A 22173-nucleotide genomic window follows, 5' to 3' on the forward strand; every position below is an offset into this window, starting at 1 on the left:
ACAAAAGAAACGACTGCTAATACCCTTGTTGGGCTTAAAATTCGCCAAACCAATGAGGAGCTGGCACGTTTACGGGTGCTAAAGGCAGTTAAGGGAAAACGCCAAAAGGGTAATTTTATCATCTGGATGCTTCCCAAAATTGCCGAACGTGAGAAATCTATTTTGGGAAACCAATCCTCGTACGAATCGCCTAAGGGGATAAACTTGGAAGGACATAATCTAGGAAATCAAACCCAATCCTAATTAGCAAGAGTCCTAGTTAAGAAAATTTACTAAACGGATCAAACTCTATCTCTACAATAAATAGGGGGCCAACTCCAAGGTACGCACTTTACTTTGTCATATTCTTAAGTTCTCGTCTTATCAGATAACTCGGCATGTACTGGTGCCTCCTCTCACTTAAGCATCGGAGAGTCCCCCATAGTGTTCTCATGTAAGTTAAGAGAAATTTGCCTTAGAAGGGGCGCGCGTCTAATTAGCTAGTCTGTGAGGCAATAGCTTACCCATGCGATGATTATCAACTTCCGCTACACTTTAAATGATGCTTCACTTGTGCAAACAATCTCCGAACTGTTCAGCAGGTTAGATTACCAACTACTTAACATAAAAGCTAATTGTTTTACAAAATTTAGACCAAAATCTTTTGATTAATACATCTAGAAACACTCCACAAGAGATAATAATGTCATAACCTAGCTATATAAGGCAACAATTTGCCAGCCAAACCCAGACTGGAAATCATGAATGCAACAATAGGGTCCTAATATTCCTACTATTAAAGCCCATTACTGTAGAATGGGGTAAGTTCGAGAAAGTAGGAACCCAAGTGAGAGAAGGCTATACACGAGAGCTCGCTGTATGCGCTTTTGACGATGGCGAATCTGCCACAATCCTTCTCTCTCAACGCCCCATTCGGAGGTCCCAACGCTTGTTCCACCAGTGCGAACCCTAACCCAAATAGAGACCCAAAAATGGCCTCTGCAGAGCAGCTGGTTCTCGATCTCAGCAACCCCGAACTCAGAGAAAATGCCCTCCTCGATCTCTCTAAGGTCCATACTCCACATCTCATTTCTCTTCCCTCGTCAGATTTTTTGTATGTTTTTTTATTTTTTGAGTCCTTATTCTGTCTAGATCTAATCCATCGTTGTGATATGATGCACGATCTCTTCATGTTTAAGTACTTCATTTCGTAATGCGTTTGAATATTGTATTCCGAATGAGGAGATTCGATTTAATCGCGAAAGGAAGAAAAGAGGATTTTGTCCCCAATCTGACTTAGCACGGGATATAATCTATTATTTTTCAGCTGGTAGATGATTTGGTATTTATCTATTTCTATCCATCTTCAACAAATTTAGGTCGAGCAAGAATCTTTTTTTAGGGTTTACCTGCCTTTGCATGCCGTTCAAAATGAAGAAAAGAGGATTTTAAGATTCTTCTGTTAGGGTTTCCCTACCTTTGCATGCCGTTCAAAAGGAAGAAATGAGGGTTTTTTCCCCAATCTTACTTAGCATGGATAGATATAAAGTAGTATTTTGCAGATGTTATTTGATTTGGTCTTGGACTATTTCTATCCATCTTGAACAAATTTAGGTCGAGTAAGAATCTTCTGTTAGGGTTTCCCTTTGCCTTTGCATGTTGTTCAAAAGGAAGAAATGAGATTCAGGATATAGTGGGTCGATCTTGGATCTTGGATCGTCTTCAAGCATATGCGAAGATCCGCCAATGCCGTGGCGGATAGATTAGCGAGGGAGGGTGTTAATAAGCTGGGTCTTGAGATGTTTGATTATCTTCCCCCTTAATTCTCTCTTTTCTTTGTCTCTATTGTTATTTTTCTTTGTTGGGATCTTATTGTACTTATCTTGGTCTGACCACCTCCGTCTTTCCTTTATTTTAATGAAAATTTTCACCATTCAAAAAAAAATGAAGAAAGGTTCACGGAAGGTGATTAGGCTAGTATTTCTCGGCTGTTATATGATTCAGATTCAAACTATTTCTATCCATCTTCAACTAATTTAGGCCGGGTAAGAATTTTCTGTTAGGGTTTCCTGCTTTTGCGTGTCACTCTGTCGATGTAGATAATGAATACAGCTTCATGGTTAGGGACTTTTTTTTTTTTTGGAAATTTTTGAGAAGAATGTTATGCTACTGGACCGCGTTTTTCTGTTGGAGGAGAGAGTTGTTGCCTTCCAGTAATGTGTTTTGTCGCTCTATCTGGGTCCTGCGTGATTGAAAGCCCATTAGGAATCACAAAGTCTTACTTAGGTGGTGCTTTCTCTTGGCCACTCACGCCCCATGCAACTCGCCAAGGATTTCAATCCCTATAGTTGTATTCAGTTGAGTAACACGCTCAAATTGTCTAGTATGGAGCACCTCTTTGAGTTTGTCCAGCTCAGTGACCCTCCTATCTCATGCAAAGTAGATAAATTTCTCCTATCTTCATTATGAGAATAGGAAATGGTTCTTGGCCTCTGGGTTTGTGCATTTTTGTTCAATTACATAATAAAAAATTTCATTAATTAAGCAGAGTTGTAATATCGAATTAGATACAAGGAAAAGTCTACCAGAAAGATTATATATCTTGCATATTCTACGAAGTTTTCAGTCAGCAATAGTTTACCTCCATCCAAGAAAAAAAGGAGTAAAAACCTCAAGTTTCTTCCGGTTTAGAGACTAGATAATTAGTGCTTGTATGAATGTGAGAAATCACTCACATATAAAAGGAGGTAATAACATGTTTCATCTTTGAAACCTTGAAAATAAGCTCCAAAGAGAGGGCAACCCCTCCCCAAAGCTACCTCTGCATTTTTGGAATCATCATCTAGTTGTTTTAATTGCCCTAGGAACTTCGACATTGAGCCTAGTCTTATGCCGAAAATCCAAAGCCTTAGCCTCACATTCAACTTCATTCAACCCTAGCTGGAGGCATGCAGATGTCACTCGATTTGGCCATTATTTTGACGTTATGTCGTAGTACAGTCCATCCATGGTTAACTGAGCTGACTCCCATGATAATTGTTGCAACCTATGAATAGTTAAAATTCTAAAGCTCCTTTATCCTCAGAAGGAACGAAGAAGTAATCTTTGGACACATCGTATTTGCTCATTATTGACTGTTGATGCGACATGCGTGTATATTTAAGGAGGGTAAAAGACTATTGATATATGTAGTACTTTAGTTAAGAAGAACTGCTAAATTTGATTTACCCAGTGGCACTGAAACAACGTCTTGAGTAATCTATCCCATAGTTGCTCAAATCAAGAGTTAGCATAGGGGAAGTGACTTCAAAGTAGTTAGGGTATCGGAGTGCCTATGAACATCTTTGGCTCTTGTAAAATAGTATTAATAACTCGACTCAACTCAACTAAGCCTTTGTCCCAAACTCCACCTGTGTTTCGCAGCCTGTCCCAAGCCAGGATAAAGGAGGAGGGTAGGCGTCCGGTTGGCAGCCGGTCGTAAACTTTGCCATTTTTCTATGGAAAAAAATAAAATAGTATTAATAATTTTAAAAAATATGTTTGTAACTAATAAAACTCAGAATTAATTCATTTGGTCATTACATTTATAAAGATGTAGGTTTTGAAAATGACAAAGCCGCAGCTCAAAACATTGAGTTAAAGGTTTCATATTGAATTATGGTACCATACCGATCGGATAGTTGGTGATAGGAGAAAGAGGGGTTTGAAGGTGGAACTTGCATTGTGATTTGTGAATGGAGGCCACTCTCTTTGACATAAGATTCTTGCTACTAATGTATTGCTGTCCTTCACTCTGAACCATTAGAAAGCCAATGCAGGCGGAGAAACCACTTGGCACCATATGTTACTGGGGGGCAACGATGAGTGGAGCTGGGATCACACCATAAACTGACTTAATTGTGAATAGATCATTGCCCTCACTAGTCTAGATCACCATGTTGCCATGCGCTTGGGCCATGGAATGAGGACTTCCTCTAGCTGTTGCTTCAAGACCAGTACTTCTAGGTTTTCAATTCAATTTTGTATGTTGAATTCATACCCATCTAGGGGTTCAGATATTACTACTTCGCAGTAAAGACATTGCTTTATTTAAGCAAAGGGGCATACACTTCCATCCTTATTTATGCTTTTAACATATAATAGGACCTTAATGGACACATTGTGGCCTTTTGATGGCTCCTCCGTTGTTCCTTTTTCATGGTGATGTTACAATGTGTAGATTGTTTGAGATTTGTATGGAAAAATTGGTAGCTGACCTTCATTTTATTGCAGAAACGAGAGATATTTCAAGATTTAGCTCCATTGCTGTGGCATTCTTTTGGCACTATTGCTGCACTCTTACAGGTATGTTTCCTTTATATTGGTGATACTCACAAGGTGTGCCACTTTTTAATTTTTTGAACAAGAAAATAACAATTATTGCAGCTGTTTCATAACAATATTAAAATATCACTTACTTGGTTTAACTTTTTTTTTTAAAAGCATTTGTACGTACTGTTTTTTTTTAATGTTTTTTTTTTTGGGTGAAATTCTTCTTTGAAGCTTCTCTCTCTCTTTCTAGTTTATTTTTTCTACCAGCCTTTAAAAGATTGCATTCAACGTGTGTAGAAGTTATCTATAGCGTGCTCCTCAGACTTACCATTTTTATGTTGCATGTGTGTGTGTGTGTGTGCGCGTGTGTGTGTGTGTGTGTGTGTGTGTGTGTGTGTGTGTGTGTGTCTTTTTTTCCCTTAACTTGTGGTATGATGTGTATCTCTTTTGTCCAAATAGGCTTATCTTATCGTGCATAATTTTGCATGGTTTATTTTTCTCTGCCCAACATCTGTCCTTTACACCTGATGCTTAAATAATTTGAAGCAGAACTATCACTTTAAAAATATTTCTTTTGAAAAATGAAGTTCCATCATGTTTTGTTTCTATATTCCTTGTTTCTTTTTAACATCTTTTGATAAAATAAGTGCATTGACATTTCTTTTGGCAACTGACATGCTTATTTCTAGCTATATGATAATTTCCTCACAGTTGGGTCAAAATTGTTTTTAATTTGGTTCTGTAAGCAACTCAATATATATCTTTCATTTCTTTGTGCATAAAGATTTTATATTTTTTTTTGCCGTTTTGCACCTGAGTATCACTTTAAAAATATTTCTTTTGAAAAATGAAGTTCCATCATGTTTTGTTTCTATATTCCTTGTTTCTTTTTAACATCTTTTTGATAAAATAAGTGCATTGACATTTCTTTTGGCAACTGACATGCTTATTTCTAGCTACATGATAATTTCCTCACAGTTGGGTCAAAATTGTTTTTAATTTGGTTCTGTAAGCAACTCAATATATATCTTTCATTTCTTTGTGCATAAAGATTTTATATTTTTTTTTGCCGTTTTGCACCTGAGTGATTGCTGTCTGGTGAACTGAGAACAAAAAAAGTCAGTGTTGTTTGTCTATTTGCCTACATTACACTTGATCAGTTTCCTAGTTTCTGATGAGAAATATTTGTGTGCTTCAGCTCTTTGTATGCTCTTCTTATACCGATGAGCTGGATTAGCAAATAAATAATAATTTTGTTTGCAATATATTCACTACGAGCATATAGATGTTAATATTACTTTGTTTTATTTACAACCAATTCCCAATCCTTTGACTACTTGCAGGAGATAATTTCAATATACCCTGTTCTTTCACCTCCAACCCTTAGTGCAGGTGCATCAAACCGTGTTTGCAATGCACTTGCTCTTCTTCAGGTCAATTATTTATCACATAATATTATTTCAGTGTGAAGATTTCTCACTTTTTTATTTATCTTTGGAAATTGTTCCTTTTTTTTCTTATAGTGAATGTTTTAGTCTGATGGAAATGATCAGTTTCAACATATAGCAAGTTTGCTTAGCATAACAAATCACAAGGATTATCATACTTATGATACGCAGTAGCTTCTCTGTCGATTCACTGATGTTGAGCCCGTTTGATGTGAAGCACCTGTAAATATAAGCTTTGTTTTTTATATGGGATGATGAAGTATATTTGAGTTAGTCAAGCTTGTGGTAGATACTGAGCCTGTAAATGTTAATTTCTCTTCAATTTTTTTGGTGACAATAACAGAAATTTATAAAGAACAAGAGATTGCAGGACAGAAATAGCTTCACACACGACGAAGACCCATTTTCACATTCCTTTGCTAACATATCACCTATATCTAGTTTCTCCTATAATCTGACCTAAAGAAATATTTGAACATCAATTTAAATTATTAATTTCAGCTATATGACATGAGCAAACCTCTATGAACCGGTCCTATGGCTTAATGCCAACTTAATCTCAATCGAAGAATCACCCCTCCACCAAGCCTATCACTATCTCATTGAGGATGATGCTAAGACCAGGAATAAGATTTCACTTTTCTGCGTCATTTGTGACACAAATATGCGTCAAAACACCTTCATTATCTCCTTTCATTTCTAAACACTCACCTTTCCCTTGCCAGAACTGGATTCTCGATAGAGATTCAAAGTTTAATTTAGGAGCTTCGAGTGAAGGAAGAATCCATCGTGCTCTTCTTTTATCTTTGATTGGGTGGCTTCTAATGATGATATTCCACCTTTTGTGATGATCTTGCATTGATTATCCCAAAATTCTTTCCTTCATATAGCATAATTAATTAATGACACTGATATTTCTATTTTTTTTTAACGGTGTGATATTTCATATTATTTTTTCGGGATTTGTTAGGGTCCATCGCGAAAGGCATTTCGCGGCTGGTCTGTTGCATGTCAGACCAGCCACCTCGTGAATGAAGACAACAGCTTTTGTCTCCATTCATGAGGTGGCTGGTCTGTAATGCGACAGACCAGCCCCGAAATGCCGTTTGCGATGACTCTAGCAATTCCCTATTTTTTCAATTGATTTTCCTTTATTATGGAATCATGGCTTGAAGGATAAGGGCCTTATCCTTCAAGCCAAGATAATTGGCATCATGGCTTGAAGGATAAGAACCAAGATGATTGGTTCTTCCACGTTTTAAGAAGATTCATGGTCGAACTAGGGGAATCCAAAAAAAAAACCAAACCATTGAAGGTAAGCAGTCAAACCTTTTGCGCTACTTTACATTGGATAAATATGTAGTTGTTTGATTCTTCTTTGTCTTTAGAAGTTTAGATAACATGCAAATATTTGCTAATTTAAAAATTTTCTTATTTAGTTTGTCAAGTGTGCTGATTTTATCTATCACTGGCGTCCAATAATAAAGCTTGGGGGTAATTGGAACATTCCAAATTCTCTCTCCCAGAGAAATGGAATTGTCCTCCATGAAGAGGTTCCTGAAGAACGACTTGGCCATAAACTGACCATGGGACTCGTCGGCCCAAATCCTTCTATTTTTTTCTGGTGATATCAGATTTCAAGTTATTTTTTGAAGAAAAGATATCATTTACGAGTTTACCTCAGTCATTTCATGTTTATGCTACTAATATTCAAAGTTAACTGGATCGTATTGTATCCTTGGCTTGGTAAATTGAGAATTTCCCACTAACAGAAAAATGATGAAAACGAGACGGCTGGAAAAGCCAATAGGAAAATTTTCAACCTATGAAGGTTTATACTGTGGGGGGCACGTGAATCCCTTTATCTGTTGAATTAGATTTGCCAGTGTATTTTAGAAGAAGGACCACTTGGAACTGAGCTAGCATATCATATAAGGATTGTATATTAATTCACCTCTGCCAGATAAACTTTGAAAAAAATCTCCTAACCAACATAAAATGGTAGAACCCGTTGATTGTTTAACACTTTAATGTGCTTTCTGATCTGCTTCTAGCACATATTTTTAGGCCATAAGGTCCATATACATGAAAACAATCTATATTAACTAGCAAGACCATTGTTTCTGCCATTAAAATATATCTTTAGGCAGCCCATTGAAAGTAAAGGGATATCTACCATTAAAAAAAAGAGAAGGAAAGTGAAGGGATATATTACTAGGGTTTGCCGCGTGTCTAAATATCTCTCCGGCAGTTACCTAGTATCCTATTAGACTATAGCACCTTAAATGCTTGATGATGGATATTCCTCTTTTGCTAACTCAATAATCTCCACTTGATGACCATATATGGTCTGGTGCTTTGTCAATTGTAATTTGTTTGATTTTATTCCCCAATTTTTAACAAGGTAAAGAAACTCAACCTCTATGAGTCCCCGTATAATAACTTCTTCATTCCATATTTGAATGATTGATAGAGGTTGTTGTTAGCTTTGCCTATATCTTTCCATAAAGAAGTCCTCAAACTTTGCGAGGTGGCTCTCGATTTCAGTCCTTCTGAGTATAGTGGTCAAGTCACAATGTGTTTTCTTGGTTGTCTATGGTCTAAATATTCCTAGGCTTTGCGGTTGTATGTGGGCAGAATTGGATGGAATTAGAGAGAGGTTGTCGGTCTTTGGTGCATTGGAGGAGACTTCAATGTTTCTCGATTTCAAGATGAAAGGATTTCGGGAATCATGCATGCATTTTCAGATTTGTGGGCCAAAACGTGTTGATGGATCTCCCTCTGATTGGGCCCAATTTACCGGTCTAGGAATCATTGTTGGAGCAAGTTGGATAGATTCCTGGTTTGTCAGTATTAGTGCTCATGGTTTTTGCTGGCCAACCTCCTAAAGTAGATGTGTCCGATTCTCCTTGACAAAGGTTGTCTCTTGGGGTTGACTTTCTTTCATTTTGAGTTGGCTTGGCTCGAGGAACCAAATATCAGCGCCAGGCTTGCATCTTGGTGGGTTGAGGCCCACATCCATGGCCCAATGGATGTCTGGTTGGGTCAAAAGCTTAGATTTCTCAAAGCCAATATGAGGCATTGGTTTGGAGAGGAGAAAGACATGGCAGGTAAAAAAGAAGATTGCTTAGGGGAATGGATGAGTTTGACCGCAAAGATGAGCTTGATCTACTTTCAGAAAGTGAGTTGCTGGAAAGGGGGTCTCTGAAGAGTGATTTTCGCAAGATGATATTGGAAGAGGAACTTAGGTCTGGAGGCAACAGTCTAGAGCCGAGTGGTGAAAGTAAGATATAAAAGCACTGCTTCTTTCAATAGTATCACTAATGCCGTTAGAAGAGTGAAAAGAATCCAGACTTTAGTGATCAACGAGGAGAGAATTGAGGATAAGAGTAATATCATTGAGGATATTGTTTCCTTTTATCAAAAGCTATTCTGACTGTAGAGCCCTTGCGTGCCTTTGATATTGATTTTCGTCGATTGATGCGATGGCTAGTTGCGAGCTCGAGAGCCAGTTTAACGAGGAAGTTAAGGTGGCTCTTTTCTCTCTTAAAGGTGATAAAGCCCCTGGTCTGATGGCTTTTGTTTGGCGTTCTTCCATAGATGCTGGGAGTTTATCCAAGGTGATCTCATGTCTTTCTGCGATTAATTTTTTGAAGGCATTCAGCTAGACAGGAGCACTGAGGCTACATTCAATTCGCTTATTTCTAAGAAGGATGATGTTGATAGGCTCATTGATTTCCATCCCATAAGTCTTGTGGGGAGTTTTTATAAGATTCTGGCAAAGGTTCCGATAGATAAATTGAGAAAGGTTTTTTTTTTTTGTGGCGACGGTGGTGTGTGTGTGTGTGTGTTTTTTTTTTTTTTTTTTTTTGGGGGGGGGGCACGATGGTGGTCGTGGTGCTGTGGGGGGTTCTAGCCATGCTTATTGCTGCTAGATAGCTTAATTGATGTTTTGGCTGCTAATGAATGTATTGACTACTATCACGTAAGCGGGGAAAGATGTGTGATGTGCAAGATTGATTTGAAGAAAGCTTACGATAGAGTGGAATGGAGATGCTTGGACTATCTTATGAGCATACTAGTTTTTGGAGTTCGTTGGAGGGGATGGATGAGCGGTTGAATGTCCTCTACTTGGTACTTGGTGTTGATTAATGGATTGCCTCAAGGTTTTTTCAAGCCCTCGCCTCACCTAGCTGCTCCGGAGTTAGAATCCCTAAATCAGGAAATGCTAACCAAAGAGCAACTGGCAGAGATAGTTTTTCTCGCAGGCAAAGGAGAGCCAGAGCAGCACTATCCTCTCTTTTGGAGGGATTCAGACCGGAATCCCCGTGTTCAAGGCAACCCCTGCCGTGAACACCCCTGGACCTTACGCCGACAGCGCGAACAAGCAGGCATGCAGCCGCACGAGACTAGTGCTTCTATCAAGTGTGAAGCAAATCGGTTCACTCCACAGGAAGAAATCCGAGGGGGGAAGCACTCTAGGGGAACTGTTAGGGGGATCCGCTTTCCCCCTTTCCTCTTCAGTATTAGGGTAGAAGCTTTAAGCAAGTTATTGGAGAAAGCTAGAAGCCTTAAGTTGATTAAGGGTTTCAAAGTCAGGCACAACTGTACAAAAATTTTCCACCTTCGGTATGCTAATGACACACTATTGCTTTATGAGGCAGATGCCTTGAAAATCAAGAACTTGAAGGCAGTGTTGAGATGCTACGAGGCAGTTTTGGGTCAATGTGTCAACTTCTCAAGGTTGATCTTGATGAGGATCCATTTGTCCAAGGAGGAAGAGGTTGGTTTTGGAAGAACTTTGTGTTTCAGACAATACCCAATCCCCACTTCTTATTTGGGGCTCCCGCTCTACATTGGTCATCCTTCCAGAAACCTTTGGGACCCGATTATCAGAAGGGTGTCGAGGAGGCTGCCTACCTGGAAGAAGAGTTTGTTACCTCTTGGAGGGCGGATCATGCTAATCTCGGCAGTTGGCTAATCTTCTGATGTATTATTTGTCCTTGTTTTGATGTCCCATTTTTGTTATTAATAGACCGCTTCAACTTCAACAAAACTTTTTTGAGGAAGGCCTGGCAAGATGGCTATATACACATCTTTCTCCCAAATACCTAATTATAAGATTTTTACCAACTATGATCATTATATGGTAGAAAAATCTCTTTTATGTTCTATACCAGTCTCCTATTTGCAACAAACTCTGCAGAGTTGTTTCCATTTGTTATGCAATACTTCCCCGCTTATGCCTGCAGCTGTAGATTTAATTACCCTCTCATTGTTGAGTCTGTTCATTGGGCAAAAAAAATTATGTAGGTAATTTTTTCTCTTGTTTTCATTGCTGGTGGTTGGATGTGCTCCTAGGAGTTGTGTGGGTGCATCTGTGGATGCTCCAGATCTGTTTTGCTGATCTCACTCAATTTTATGGGCACAACTGATTTGATTCCCTTTTGATTTTTTTTTTCTTTCCAGTGTGTTGCCTCACACCCTGACACGAGGACTCTTTTTCTCAATGGTAATTCTGCACAATCCATTTTTTCCTTATTTATTTATGATGACATATCCCACTTGGACCGTGTCATAAAGCAACTGAAGGGGTAGTTGTCATGAAGGGAGAACTTTTACATTAATTCATAATATCTTGATCCGGAATATGTACTTAGGAAGTTTATTCTGGGAGGTTCAATTGCAGTTTGATGGAGTTATGCTTAATTTATGGAGCATTTTATAATGGATACGGATATTTCCATCCCCTTGTTTTTATATTGGCACCCCTCCTTATTTTGAAATTCTCTCACTGGATTTTTACAATTCCCTCCAAGCTGTGAACAGCCAGCCAGGGAAGTGTAAAATAAACAGAGGGGAATCAATATGACAACAAGTGGATCAAAATATCTGCTCCCTTTGTAATTTATTGTAGAGCTGTGCAATCGAATCTATTCTTCATTTATTCATTTCTGTGTATAATGACTGTTAGTCTGTAAGAGCCTCTTTTTTTTCCTGTGGTCTTCATTGACAGTTTTCACATTCTAAAGAGTTACATCTAAGGTTAATACATTCGATATTTTCTCATTTATTCGATATAATAGAGCGGTAGCTGCTGTTCCGCATTGTTTAATCATGCTTTCATCCTTCTTGGTCTCGCTAATTGGATTTAGTGCGAGGTTTCACTTTGTTTCCTAATATTAATGTTATTTTGCTCTTTCATGTATCTCATGTAGCATATTTTGTTTAGGGTTATGTAAATGAATATCCTCAAGTTTTATTTGTGATAGGAGGGAAGGGAAGATCAAACCTTATGTAGTTTGGATCTGTGGAGTTTTCAAAATAAAAAATATGCTTTCATTCTTCTTGGTCTCGCTAATTGGATTTAGTGCGAGGTTCCACTTTGTTTCCTAATATTAATGTTATTTTGCTCTTTCATGTTTCTAATGTAGCATATTTTGTTTAGGGTTATGTAAATGAATATCCTTGAGTTTTTTTTGTGGTAGGAGGGAAGGCAAGATCAAACCTTAGGTAGTTTGGATCTTTGGAGTTTTCAAAATAAAAAATGGCTTTAAAAATAAAAATAGAGATTAAATGTCTTAGGAAAGTGTGACTGGTCTGTAGATAGTCGTGATGATGCTCAATTTTATTGCTGTGGGGGGTTTTATTGCTGTGGGGGGCACGATGGTGGTTGTGGTGCTGTGGGGGGTTCTAGCCATGCTTATTGCTGCTAGACAGCTTAACCGATGTTTTAGCTGCTAATGAATGTATTGACTACTATCACGTAAGCGGGGAAAGATGTGTGATGTGCAAGATTGATCTGAAGAAAGCTTACGATAGAGTGGAATGGAGATGCTTGGACTATCTTATGAGCATACTGGTTGTGGTTGTGGGTTTGATCCGAGAATTCCCAGCTTACATGCTAACGTAGGAAAATGTAGGAAAGAGGTGGAAAAGAAACAAAAGGACTAAAATGAGAGCAATCTTACTTGGTGTGAAGAGCAGACCCAGATGGTCCTTGATCTAACATTCTTTGCTCTATTAGCATGACTAGGTGAAAGAGAAGATACAATAGTTTGGTTGATTCATTGTAATGAATGAGTAGTAAATGTCATATACTCCTTTCTTTTTCTTTTTCTTTTTTTGAAAAGTTAAATAAATGTCTTATACTCCTAAGTCACAAATATCGTTCTCAGGAATTTCTCAGCAAAAGGAAAATCTTAGGATATATATATATATATATATATATATATATATATATATATATATATATATACATATGAGAAAAGTGTTGGTGAGCTTAAGCTCACCAAACTTATGGTGAGCTCAAGCGCCCCAATCACATGGGTCCTACATTTTCTGTGGTGATCCAAACCATTCATTTGCAAGGCCCTATCATCGATAGGGTGTGTACCAAAAATCAGCTCCATAGGATCATCCTAACCCCTCCATTTGTGGAGGACAAAAATGGGCAGATTTGTGGACAAATAATGTCTCTCCATTTTGACCTCCACAAATGGATGGGTTAGGATGATCCTATGGAACTGATTTTTGGTACACACCCCATCTATGTAAGGGCCTTTCAAATGAATGCTTTGGATCATCCTAACAAAGTAGGCCCCAATGCGATTGGGCGCTTAAGCTCACCAACACTTTCCTCTATATATATATATATATATATATATATATATATATAGAGAGAGAGAGAGAGAGAGAGAGAGAGAGAGAGAGAGAGAGAGAGAGAAGTGTAGCTAACTTAGCTACACCAACGGCTTAAAATACAGTGGGCCCCACATTGTTTGGGTGATGCAAACCATTCATTTGATGGGCCCTCACCTAGATAGGGTGTGCCCAAAAAATCAGCTCCATAGGATCATCCCAACGCTACGATTTGTGGAGGCAAAATTGGACGTGTAAAAACCTTCACAAATCTATCAATTTTTGCCTTCACAGTTTGAAGGGTTGGGATGATCCTATGGAGCTGATTTTTTGGGCACACCCTATCAATGTGAGGGCCTATCAAATGAATGGTTTGGATCACCCAAATAATGTGGGCCCACTGTATTTTAAGCCGTCGGTGTAGCTAAGTTAGCTACACGTATGTGTAGCTTCACTTAACTCACACACACACACACACACACACACACACACACACACATATATATATATATATATATATATATATATATATATATTTTCAGGTTTATATCAGGAAAACGATAGAAAAATTATTTTAAAATATATAAATTCAGAAAAATAAAAAATATCATGATATTATCGCGGAAAATGAAATATCGATATATTTTAAAGTTTAAACGATATTATCGTGGCAAATGAAAATATCGCTATAATTCTCTGGATAATTTCGGGATTTTATCGTTTTATCAAAATATCGTGATAAAATCGTTATGAAAATATTGGAGAATTTGTGACATAGATATACTCATTCTGAAAATAAAGAAAGAAGACAATATTACCATTGGCACCTTAGACAGACAATATTCAGGACCAAGAAATGAATGACACACACTAAAAGTAACACCTAAGAACTGCATGTAGTTACATGTTTCAAATGAAGTCTTACACCAATTATTTATTATGTGAACAAAGCATAGGACCTTTTCACAATATGACAAAAGTTTTTTTTTTTTTTTTTTGAATGGTGATATGACAAAAGATATTACAAGAGATGAATCCTTTTTTTTTTTACTTGTGAAGGGATGAATCTTTATGTAGCCTGAGTGTATGCATATGTCAATTTTAAGCCATCAATACATTATGAGTGAAACACCACCACACACATGCTCCCGACCTTTGGCACTTTTGCTTCTGCTTCCACACTCCCTCTGCATCTCCTGCCCTCTTGTTTTTGTTGGCTTCCGACTCATATGGAAGTACATGTTGGAGGGAAGGTTTATGACTAGAGATGGTGCATGGTGATTTTGGACATGCCTTAAAGTGCAACAACTAGATACATTCTTTTATCAACAATTCATATGGTGGTGTTTTAGTAGGATTGGGAGGTTTTTAATTTTCAAAAAAAAAAAGGGATGAAGTTTTTAATTCCTTATTGGGAATCGAGTCTGGAAGTTTTTGAGAGTGCTGACTTATCAACTTCTGCTTTTAGGATCTGCTAAGTCCTACCCTCTATACCTTGAGGTCGCAGGTTCCTATCAGAAAAAAAAGTCCTACCTCTATACATATGGTTGATGAGCTATGTTTTTGGCCATTCTGTCCATGTTTTGGGATTTGCTCGAATGATTAATATGAAGCATTTCTCTTTTGATTCTGAGGATACTTATGTTTTAGAGACACGCATCCATATGTACGATTGTGAAAGTTTTATTAGTTAACAAGCTATAATTTGTACTCTTATTTTATCACGTTAATCATTTACAGAATGATTCCTTTAAAGTATTTAATTCTTCCATTGACATGCATATAGATTAAGGTTTCCGCTCACATAATACTTGGCATTTTGTCCTCATGCAGCTCATATTCCTTTATATCTGTACCCATTTCTGAATACCACGAGCAAGACAAGACAGTTTGAATATTTGAGGCTTACCAGCTTAGGAGTTATAGGCGCACTTGTTAAGGTACTTTCGTAAGAGAAAAGATACTGTGATTTGATTTGATAAAACTGTTTTACATTTTAATTGTATAAATGCATATATACTGTCATGTGAAAGACCAAAATTCTCTTCTAAGATTCGAGCAATTGTGTCTATTTGAACTTACCAAGTGCATAATACATTCCATTTACGTATTTTCAGTACACATAATGTCTGATTGCTTATGTTTTGGCTCAACTTGGAGATCAATGGTTCTCGTGTTGTATCCCTAATGTCAGATTTCATATGTTTTGGCACAACGACTTCGAGATTAATGGTTCTAATGTTGTATCCCAGGTCCTTTGTAGAATTTCTCTGTTAGTTGGAGCTTCAATGAATGATGTGATGCCATGGCATTAACAGCTGATATATTTATTTGTGAAGGGAGCGCAAATAATCATTTCACAAATAGTCTTTGAGATGTTTGGGAAGTGTTTGGAATGTCATGCTAACATCCATAGTGGTTCCCACGTACCTCCGTCGTGGAAATTGGGTAGCATGGATATAATAATTTATGCAGATTTTTAGTGATTTTTTGTACAAACGTGCCTGCCTCGGTTCCAGTTAACTATGTTCGATCGTTGTTCTATTTCTGGTGGTTTTTTATCTTTTGTGATTATGCCAAGCATATCATATCATGCCGAAGTTTGGTTATTAATCTTTCCTTGTTTGTCTGATGTATATGTTCATCTCTCATTTTATTTATTGTTTCGGCTTTTTATATTGGGAAAACTACTAGAAACCCCCTAAATAAAAACATATCTCCAAGAATCCCCCAAAATTTTCTTAATTACCAGTAGGGAAATAAATTGCTTTTAATTTTGTCTTTTACCCATTTTACCCTTTCTTATATTACCCCTACAAACCCCTAAAATCTCTCCATCCGTTAGCATTAATTGTTTGAAATCTTTCTCCATTAATAAAGTAACATTAATCTCTCTCTCTCTCTGACCATACCCCATACAAATAGCCTCTTTTTTTTGGTATCTCTCTCTCCTAATTAAATCGGAGATTTTAGTATGGAAATCTCTATAGATCGGAGGGCTGGGATCATCATATGGAAATGATTTTTGGGGCACAACCTATCTGTGCAATACTTTTTGAAAAACACTAGACTCAACCGGCTTCCACCATATAAAAACTCATTAAATCCATTTGAGAGAGAGAGAGAGAGCTACTTCTTTTGTTTTGTATGATGGGAGGGAGATGGGATCTATTCAATTGAGAGAGACCTATTTCTTTGATGATGTATTCAATTAGAGAGAGTGAGAGTTACCGAAAGAGGAGAAACGTATGGGGGAGATGAGAGGAGATGGATTCAATTAAGAGAGAGAGAGAGAGAGAGAGAGAGAGCTACTTTGATGATGTATTCAAATAAGAAAGAGCTACTTTGATAATGTATTCAATTAAAAGAGAGAATGAGATAGAGTTACCAAAAAAAGATGTAAATTGTATAGGGTAGAAAGAGTGATTTTCATTAATGTTGCCTTTTTTGATGAAGGGAGAGATTTTAGGAATTTGTACATTATCTATAACTAAGGTAATATAAGAAAGGGTAAAATGGGTAAAAGAAAAAATAAAAGCTATTTATGGCACAAGACATTACTATTGGTGATTAAGAAAATTTTGGGAGGATCCCTGTATATACTTTTTCATTTGGGGGGTTTCTAGTAGTTTTCCCTTTTATATTTCTGTGATTCCATAAGATTTGTCTGAACTAGCCTTCTACAAAAAATTGAATTCTTTATTAAGATTCAATGAAGGAAAGGAAGCAACCTCTAAAATTTTCCGAGAACTTTAGGGCTTATTTGGCAACCATGAAAAACTTTCCATGGAATATTCGTGGGCCTAATTGTGAGAGATTGGCGGAGAGAGAGGAAGAGACTTGAGAAGGCAGGACTGGGCAGGGCAAGAGAAATGAGAAATCCCTAAAAACGGTGAAAAAAAATACACTACTTAGTATTTGTTTTCCCCTATGATTTGGCCGACACTTTGAATTTACTACTGACACACGTGTCCGACACGACACGCGTGTCCACCCGTGTCGACACTCCTTTGGACACTTTTAAATGTACTGCTATAAGTGTTAGACTTAATGTGGGTGTGTGGACACGTTTTTGTGTCGTGTCAAGTGTGACATTCTATTTTATTACTTCATATTGCGTTTACCTCTTTTATTATTAACTATTCTTTGACTATAAACCCTTTTTTAGCTCTTCTTTAACTAATATGTTTTGTTGTATCATTTATATCCTTTCTATTTTAGCCGTCTCCCCGTTTCTAAATTTTGGAGGTTTGCAGTGTCCGACACTTCGTGTCCGTGTCCACAAATCATAGGTTTTCCCCCTTTTTAGTGGCTTTTCATGCGGCCCTCACACCCAACCTCTCATTACATCTCTCACAACCGTCCCTACAAGTATTCCATGAAATAATTTTTTCATGGTTGCCAAACATGCTCTTAAAGTAGTTTCTATTGCTGAGGCCTCTAAACCTATCAGAAATCCACATATATTTTTTAGTAACTCTTCTGTTGGCTACTTTCCTGAAACGCCTCTGATGTACATTTAGCATATCGGTAAGTATAAACATTTATTATCTCCATTTTTTATTCAGTCACAATGTGTGGGGAAAAGGCCAAAAGTCATGGGGAACATGCTCTGAACATGGTTGCTTTATTTGTGGTTAGCAGAGACCTGTCAGCTTAACTGAGTTCTTTGCTATTGTCCATAGTATTATGCCTTTTCCTTCTTTTTTTTTCCAAATTCATCAAAATATATTTAACATAATCTTCTGCAGGTTGATGATACTGAAGTTATAAGTTTTCTTCTGTCAACCGAAATAATTCCTTTGTGTCTGCGCACCATGGAAATGGGTAGTGAACTTTCAAAAACGGTGAGTGACCTGACTTTCTGTATCTTTTTTGTGTATTTGAGATTTGCCTACTATATGCATCTCATTAGTTCGTTGGAATCTCTGTCATTAGCACTAAATGTTTTAGTATTATTAACAAAATCAATAGATTAACTGTTTACAAAAGATGAGATTATATTTCCATTTTCCTTCAGCTTCTTTTTAAACTCTAGATCTTATTACCAGATGGAAGCCGATTGACGGATCCGACTGTGCAAGATGGGAGGAAACATAGTCATTCATTTGTTATGGATCTATTTCACTAATTTCAGTTTGGAATCCTTCCTTTTTCTTTTATATACATAACAACTTTATTAATAAATTAATTAAATAAAAGGCACTACACATGAGGTATAGGTATCCCGTATCCCATTAATGAAGGCTTTACAATCACTTTGGCAAATGGCGAGCATGCCTACCTCCTTGTTGCTTTCTCTCAAAAAGTAACTAAAAGATACTTGTAGCCATTGCCAAATCCATGATATCATGATGTTTTCCAGCCTCGATGACGAGAATTCCTCCTTGATGCCCACGCTGTTGTACTCAGCATTTAATGGGTGCTTTGCATCTTGATTTCCAGCTAGATTCATACTGACCATCCTTTTTTGCCTATGCTTTATATTTATTTTCTTTCGATCAAATAATGCATTAATGGAAAAAAGATACAAAAGGAAGGCCAACAACCTAAAGCAGACGGAAAAAAGAGAGGAAAAACTACTAACACCAAATCAAAACTCGGGCATTTAATCCGAGGCGGATCGTCTTGCCAGAGCTGGGGTGAACCGAGCGAGTATGGAAATATTTTATTTTCTTCCCCCTTGTGCTTTGCTTCCTTATTGGCATCTTTCATTTTTTTATCCTTTTGTTGATTACATCCTCGGTCTTGGGGTGTTCCTCCTTAATACTAATATAATTTACTCCATTTAAAAAAACAAAAAAAACAAAAACAAATCACAACTCGAGCATCTCATTCCAGACCAAAAATTTGTACATGACACACTGAAATTAGCAAGAGAATCAGCTCTTGGTTTTCCCGCATGATGAATATGGATGAAGCCCCAATCAAAATTTAGGAATGGAGCTAAAACTTTTGTGCTAGCAGTCAACAGGTTTTCAGTGAATCTATTCCAATGAGTGGAAGACCATGCCAGATATCTTGAGTAGCCTTGCCATAAAACTTTGGGAATATTGCATAGCCTTGAGCTTGGAAGACCTAAATTCTCGATTCTTCCGCTACCGTCTTTTAATCTGATTAGTGAAACATTACTTTCAATGATTTATTGCTGGAGAAGAGGACCGTGATGATTTGTTCCTACAGGTTGCTTTGCTAGCCTACAAGATGACATCCAAAGCAGCCTAAAATAATTCACTGCAATTCATATGTTTTATATTTCCGGTTTCATGGTGTTTACAACAAGGCTTCAGAACTGAGAATTTTTCCAAAATTTCTATAGCCCTTGACCCCATAATCCCTCCTGCCGAGGTGCTTTTTCATCTCTCACATGGGTGTGGATTACCATTTTATTCTAAAATGTAACCCACTCTATTTTTGCCAGGACAAAGCTAGCTATCGGGCTTCTCTAGGTCCGTGGACACTTGAGATGAGTAAGGTGGGCTTCAGCATTCTGTTGCAACATGGGTTTTGTTTGAAAAGATTTTTGGAGTAATGTTGACCGGTTCATGTAAACGAGGAAAAGGCCATTGATTGGCTGGCTAATCTAGTGGTTGATGACAAGGAGTCTCTCTTTTAGATGGTCTTTATGTCTCTTTAGTTGGTTGAGCTTTAGGTGCATGCCGATTTGTATACATTTCATTTCTATTTTTCTTGTGTTTCTATTTTTGAAGTTTTTTCCCCGTAGCTATTGATTCTTGTTATTTTAACCCTAGTTCTAAATGGCTTCATTTTATTCTTTATTTTTCTTGTGTTTCTATTTTGATGTTGAAGAAGTTACCTTTGAATTTATGAACGCTTTTTGACTTACATCTCATGGATTCTTTGTCCCACTTGAATACATAGGTGGCGACCTTTATTGTTCAAAAAATTCTCTTGGATGATGTTGGGCTGCGATACATTTGTGCTACGGCAGAGCGTTTTTTTGCCGTAGGTCGTGTTCTGGGGACTATGGTTGCATCGCTTGCTGAACAACCTTCTGCACGACTTCTAAAGCATATTATTCGTTGTTATCTCAGACTTTCTGATAATGCCCGGTTAGTATACAAACATGACTGTTTAATGTGAGCAATGATAGAATGAAGGGCGCCCTTGCAAAAACTAACTTCAAGGGCGCCCTCATTGGTCAATTTCAGTAAAAGTCAAAGCCGTTCCACTTTTTATGGGGCCATTCACTTTTTTGGGCGCCATCATAAACGCACTTTTGCTGAAATTGACCGATGAGGGCACCTTTGAAGTTGGTTTTTGCTAGGGCGCCCTTTATTGTATCATTCCTCTTATAATGTATAAGTAGTTGAACTTGGTTCTGCCTTACTTTTTACCATCATTTCTAGTGCTCAGTGCTATAGTAAGATGTCAGTGATCTTTGGTTTCCAAAACTGCAGGGCTTGTGAAGCTTTGAAGAATTGCCTTCCTGACATGTTAAGAGATGCAACATTCAATAACTGCCTTCGTGTGAGTGCCATTTAGTCAAATTTATAGAAAACTTTACAATTTTGGCCCTTGGAATAATTCAGCAGCTTCTGATTTGGCACTGTGATTCTATTGACAGTTGTGTAGCGTGAGTTCTTACTTAATTTAAAATATAATATAGTAGATTTGAAATTATTTCACTCTTGATATGGTAGCACATGTTCTTATTTTAAAATATAATAGAGTAGGTTTGAAATTATTAGCATTAGTTCTTTAAAGATGTTCTCTTTTTCACCCCAAAATTATGCTATATTTTTAAGGTACCAAAATTATGCTATTTTTTTTGCTGTTGCTGAATTGCGGTGGTTGTATGCCCTACTTTTATGTATTTTTTTTCATGATTTTCTACTTGTTACAACTTGAGCCTTGCATTCCAACCTTGTTTTAAATTTCGGCCAAAATGTTTCCAGGGTGAAACGAAATTTACCTTAAATTGGTTTTTTACAAGATTTCTGCAAAAATTTGGTTAAAATTTCATTTTTGCCCTTTTTAAAAAATTTCTACGAAAATGTTAAAAATTTCCACCGAAATTAAATTTCAGACATTTCGGTGGAAATTTTTTCATTTTTTGCATGATTTCGACCGAAACTGCCACCGATATTTAAAACCTTGTCTACCAGTGAAAATGCTTCTTTATTATAGATTTATCTGTTATGACATAGTTTACGTGTACTTTCAGGAGGACCCAACTACCAGGCGGTGGCTTCAACAGCTCATACATAATGTGAGCGGCGGAAATCGGGTAGGAGCACTTCAGGCCGGCGCCCTCGATCTTATGTAGAGAGCTGAGAATCTTTAGAAAGCATTTCTCATTATCTATTTTTATCAGGAACAAAGTGTGGGCGGATGTGACCTTGTTTCAGGCACATCTGCTGTTATTATCTTTATTAGTTTTTTTTAAACAATATCTTCTCTATTTTCGGCGTAATATTATATGCAGCTCAGCCATTTCAGCTTGATTGTAATTTTTTTGAACTGTTCTGTCATGGCTGGAAGCGAAAACAAGGAATGTTTGTAAGACTTATATATTGGTAGCGGCCTTATTTATTTTATTATATTTTTTTTTTCCAAGGAAATATTTTATTAGTGCTTTTTGCAAGGATCTGCTTTATACTTTTATTAGTCAAATAAAAGTATATACTAATATATTTCCCTCTCAAGAGTTGGGAAATGGGAGGAACTGGAAGAACAGGTCGGATTTGCCATTATTTTCACTCTTTCTCTACAATGAAAATGGCACAGAAGCCCTGTCATTTAGGGTGAAAGAATACAGCCATAGTTTTTC

General features: G+C 37.2%; 1 protein-coding gene across 2 annotated transcripts; it reads left to right on the forward strand.

The window, feature by feature from the left end:
• Nucleotides 1-733: 733 nt before the first annotated feature.
• LOC143891883 (uncharacterized) lies at nucleotides 734-21964 on the forward strand. Of its 2 annotated transcripts, XM_077396385.1 has the most exons (9): nucleotides 734-1049; nucleotides 4252-4323; nucleotides 5634-5723; nucleotides 11208-11250; nucleotides 15213-15319; nucleotides 18131-18226; nucleotides 20262-20452; nucleotides 20801-20870; nucleotides 21568-21964. In XM_077396385.1, the coding sequence occupies exons 1-9, from the start codon at nucleotides 873-875 to the stop codon at nucleotides 21667-21669; spliced, it is 948 nt and encodes a 315-aa protein (XP_077252500.1). In that variant the 5' UTR covers nucleotides 734-872; the 3' UTR covers nucleotides 21670-21964. The 2 variants fall into 2 exon arrangements, with proteins under 2 accessions (XP_077252500.1, XP_077252501.1); XM_077396386.1 differs by lacking the exons at nucleotides 734-1049; nucleotides 4252-4323; nucleotides 5634-5723 and adding an exon at nucleotides 6332-6538 and having other exon boundaries at nucleotides 11205-11250.
• The last annotated feature ends 209 nt before the right edge of the window (nucleotides 21965-22173 follow it).

Source organism: Tasmannia lanceolata, unplaced genomic scaffold (genome assembly GCF_043159265.1).
Source record: "Tasmannia lanceolata isolate RefF3 unplaced genomic scaffold, GAP_Taslan_0.1 ptg000015l, whole genome shotgun sequence".
NCBI lineage: Eukaryota > Viridiplantae > Streptophyta > Magnoliopsida > Canellales > Winteraceae > Tasmannia > Tasmannia lanceolata.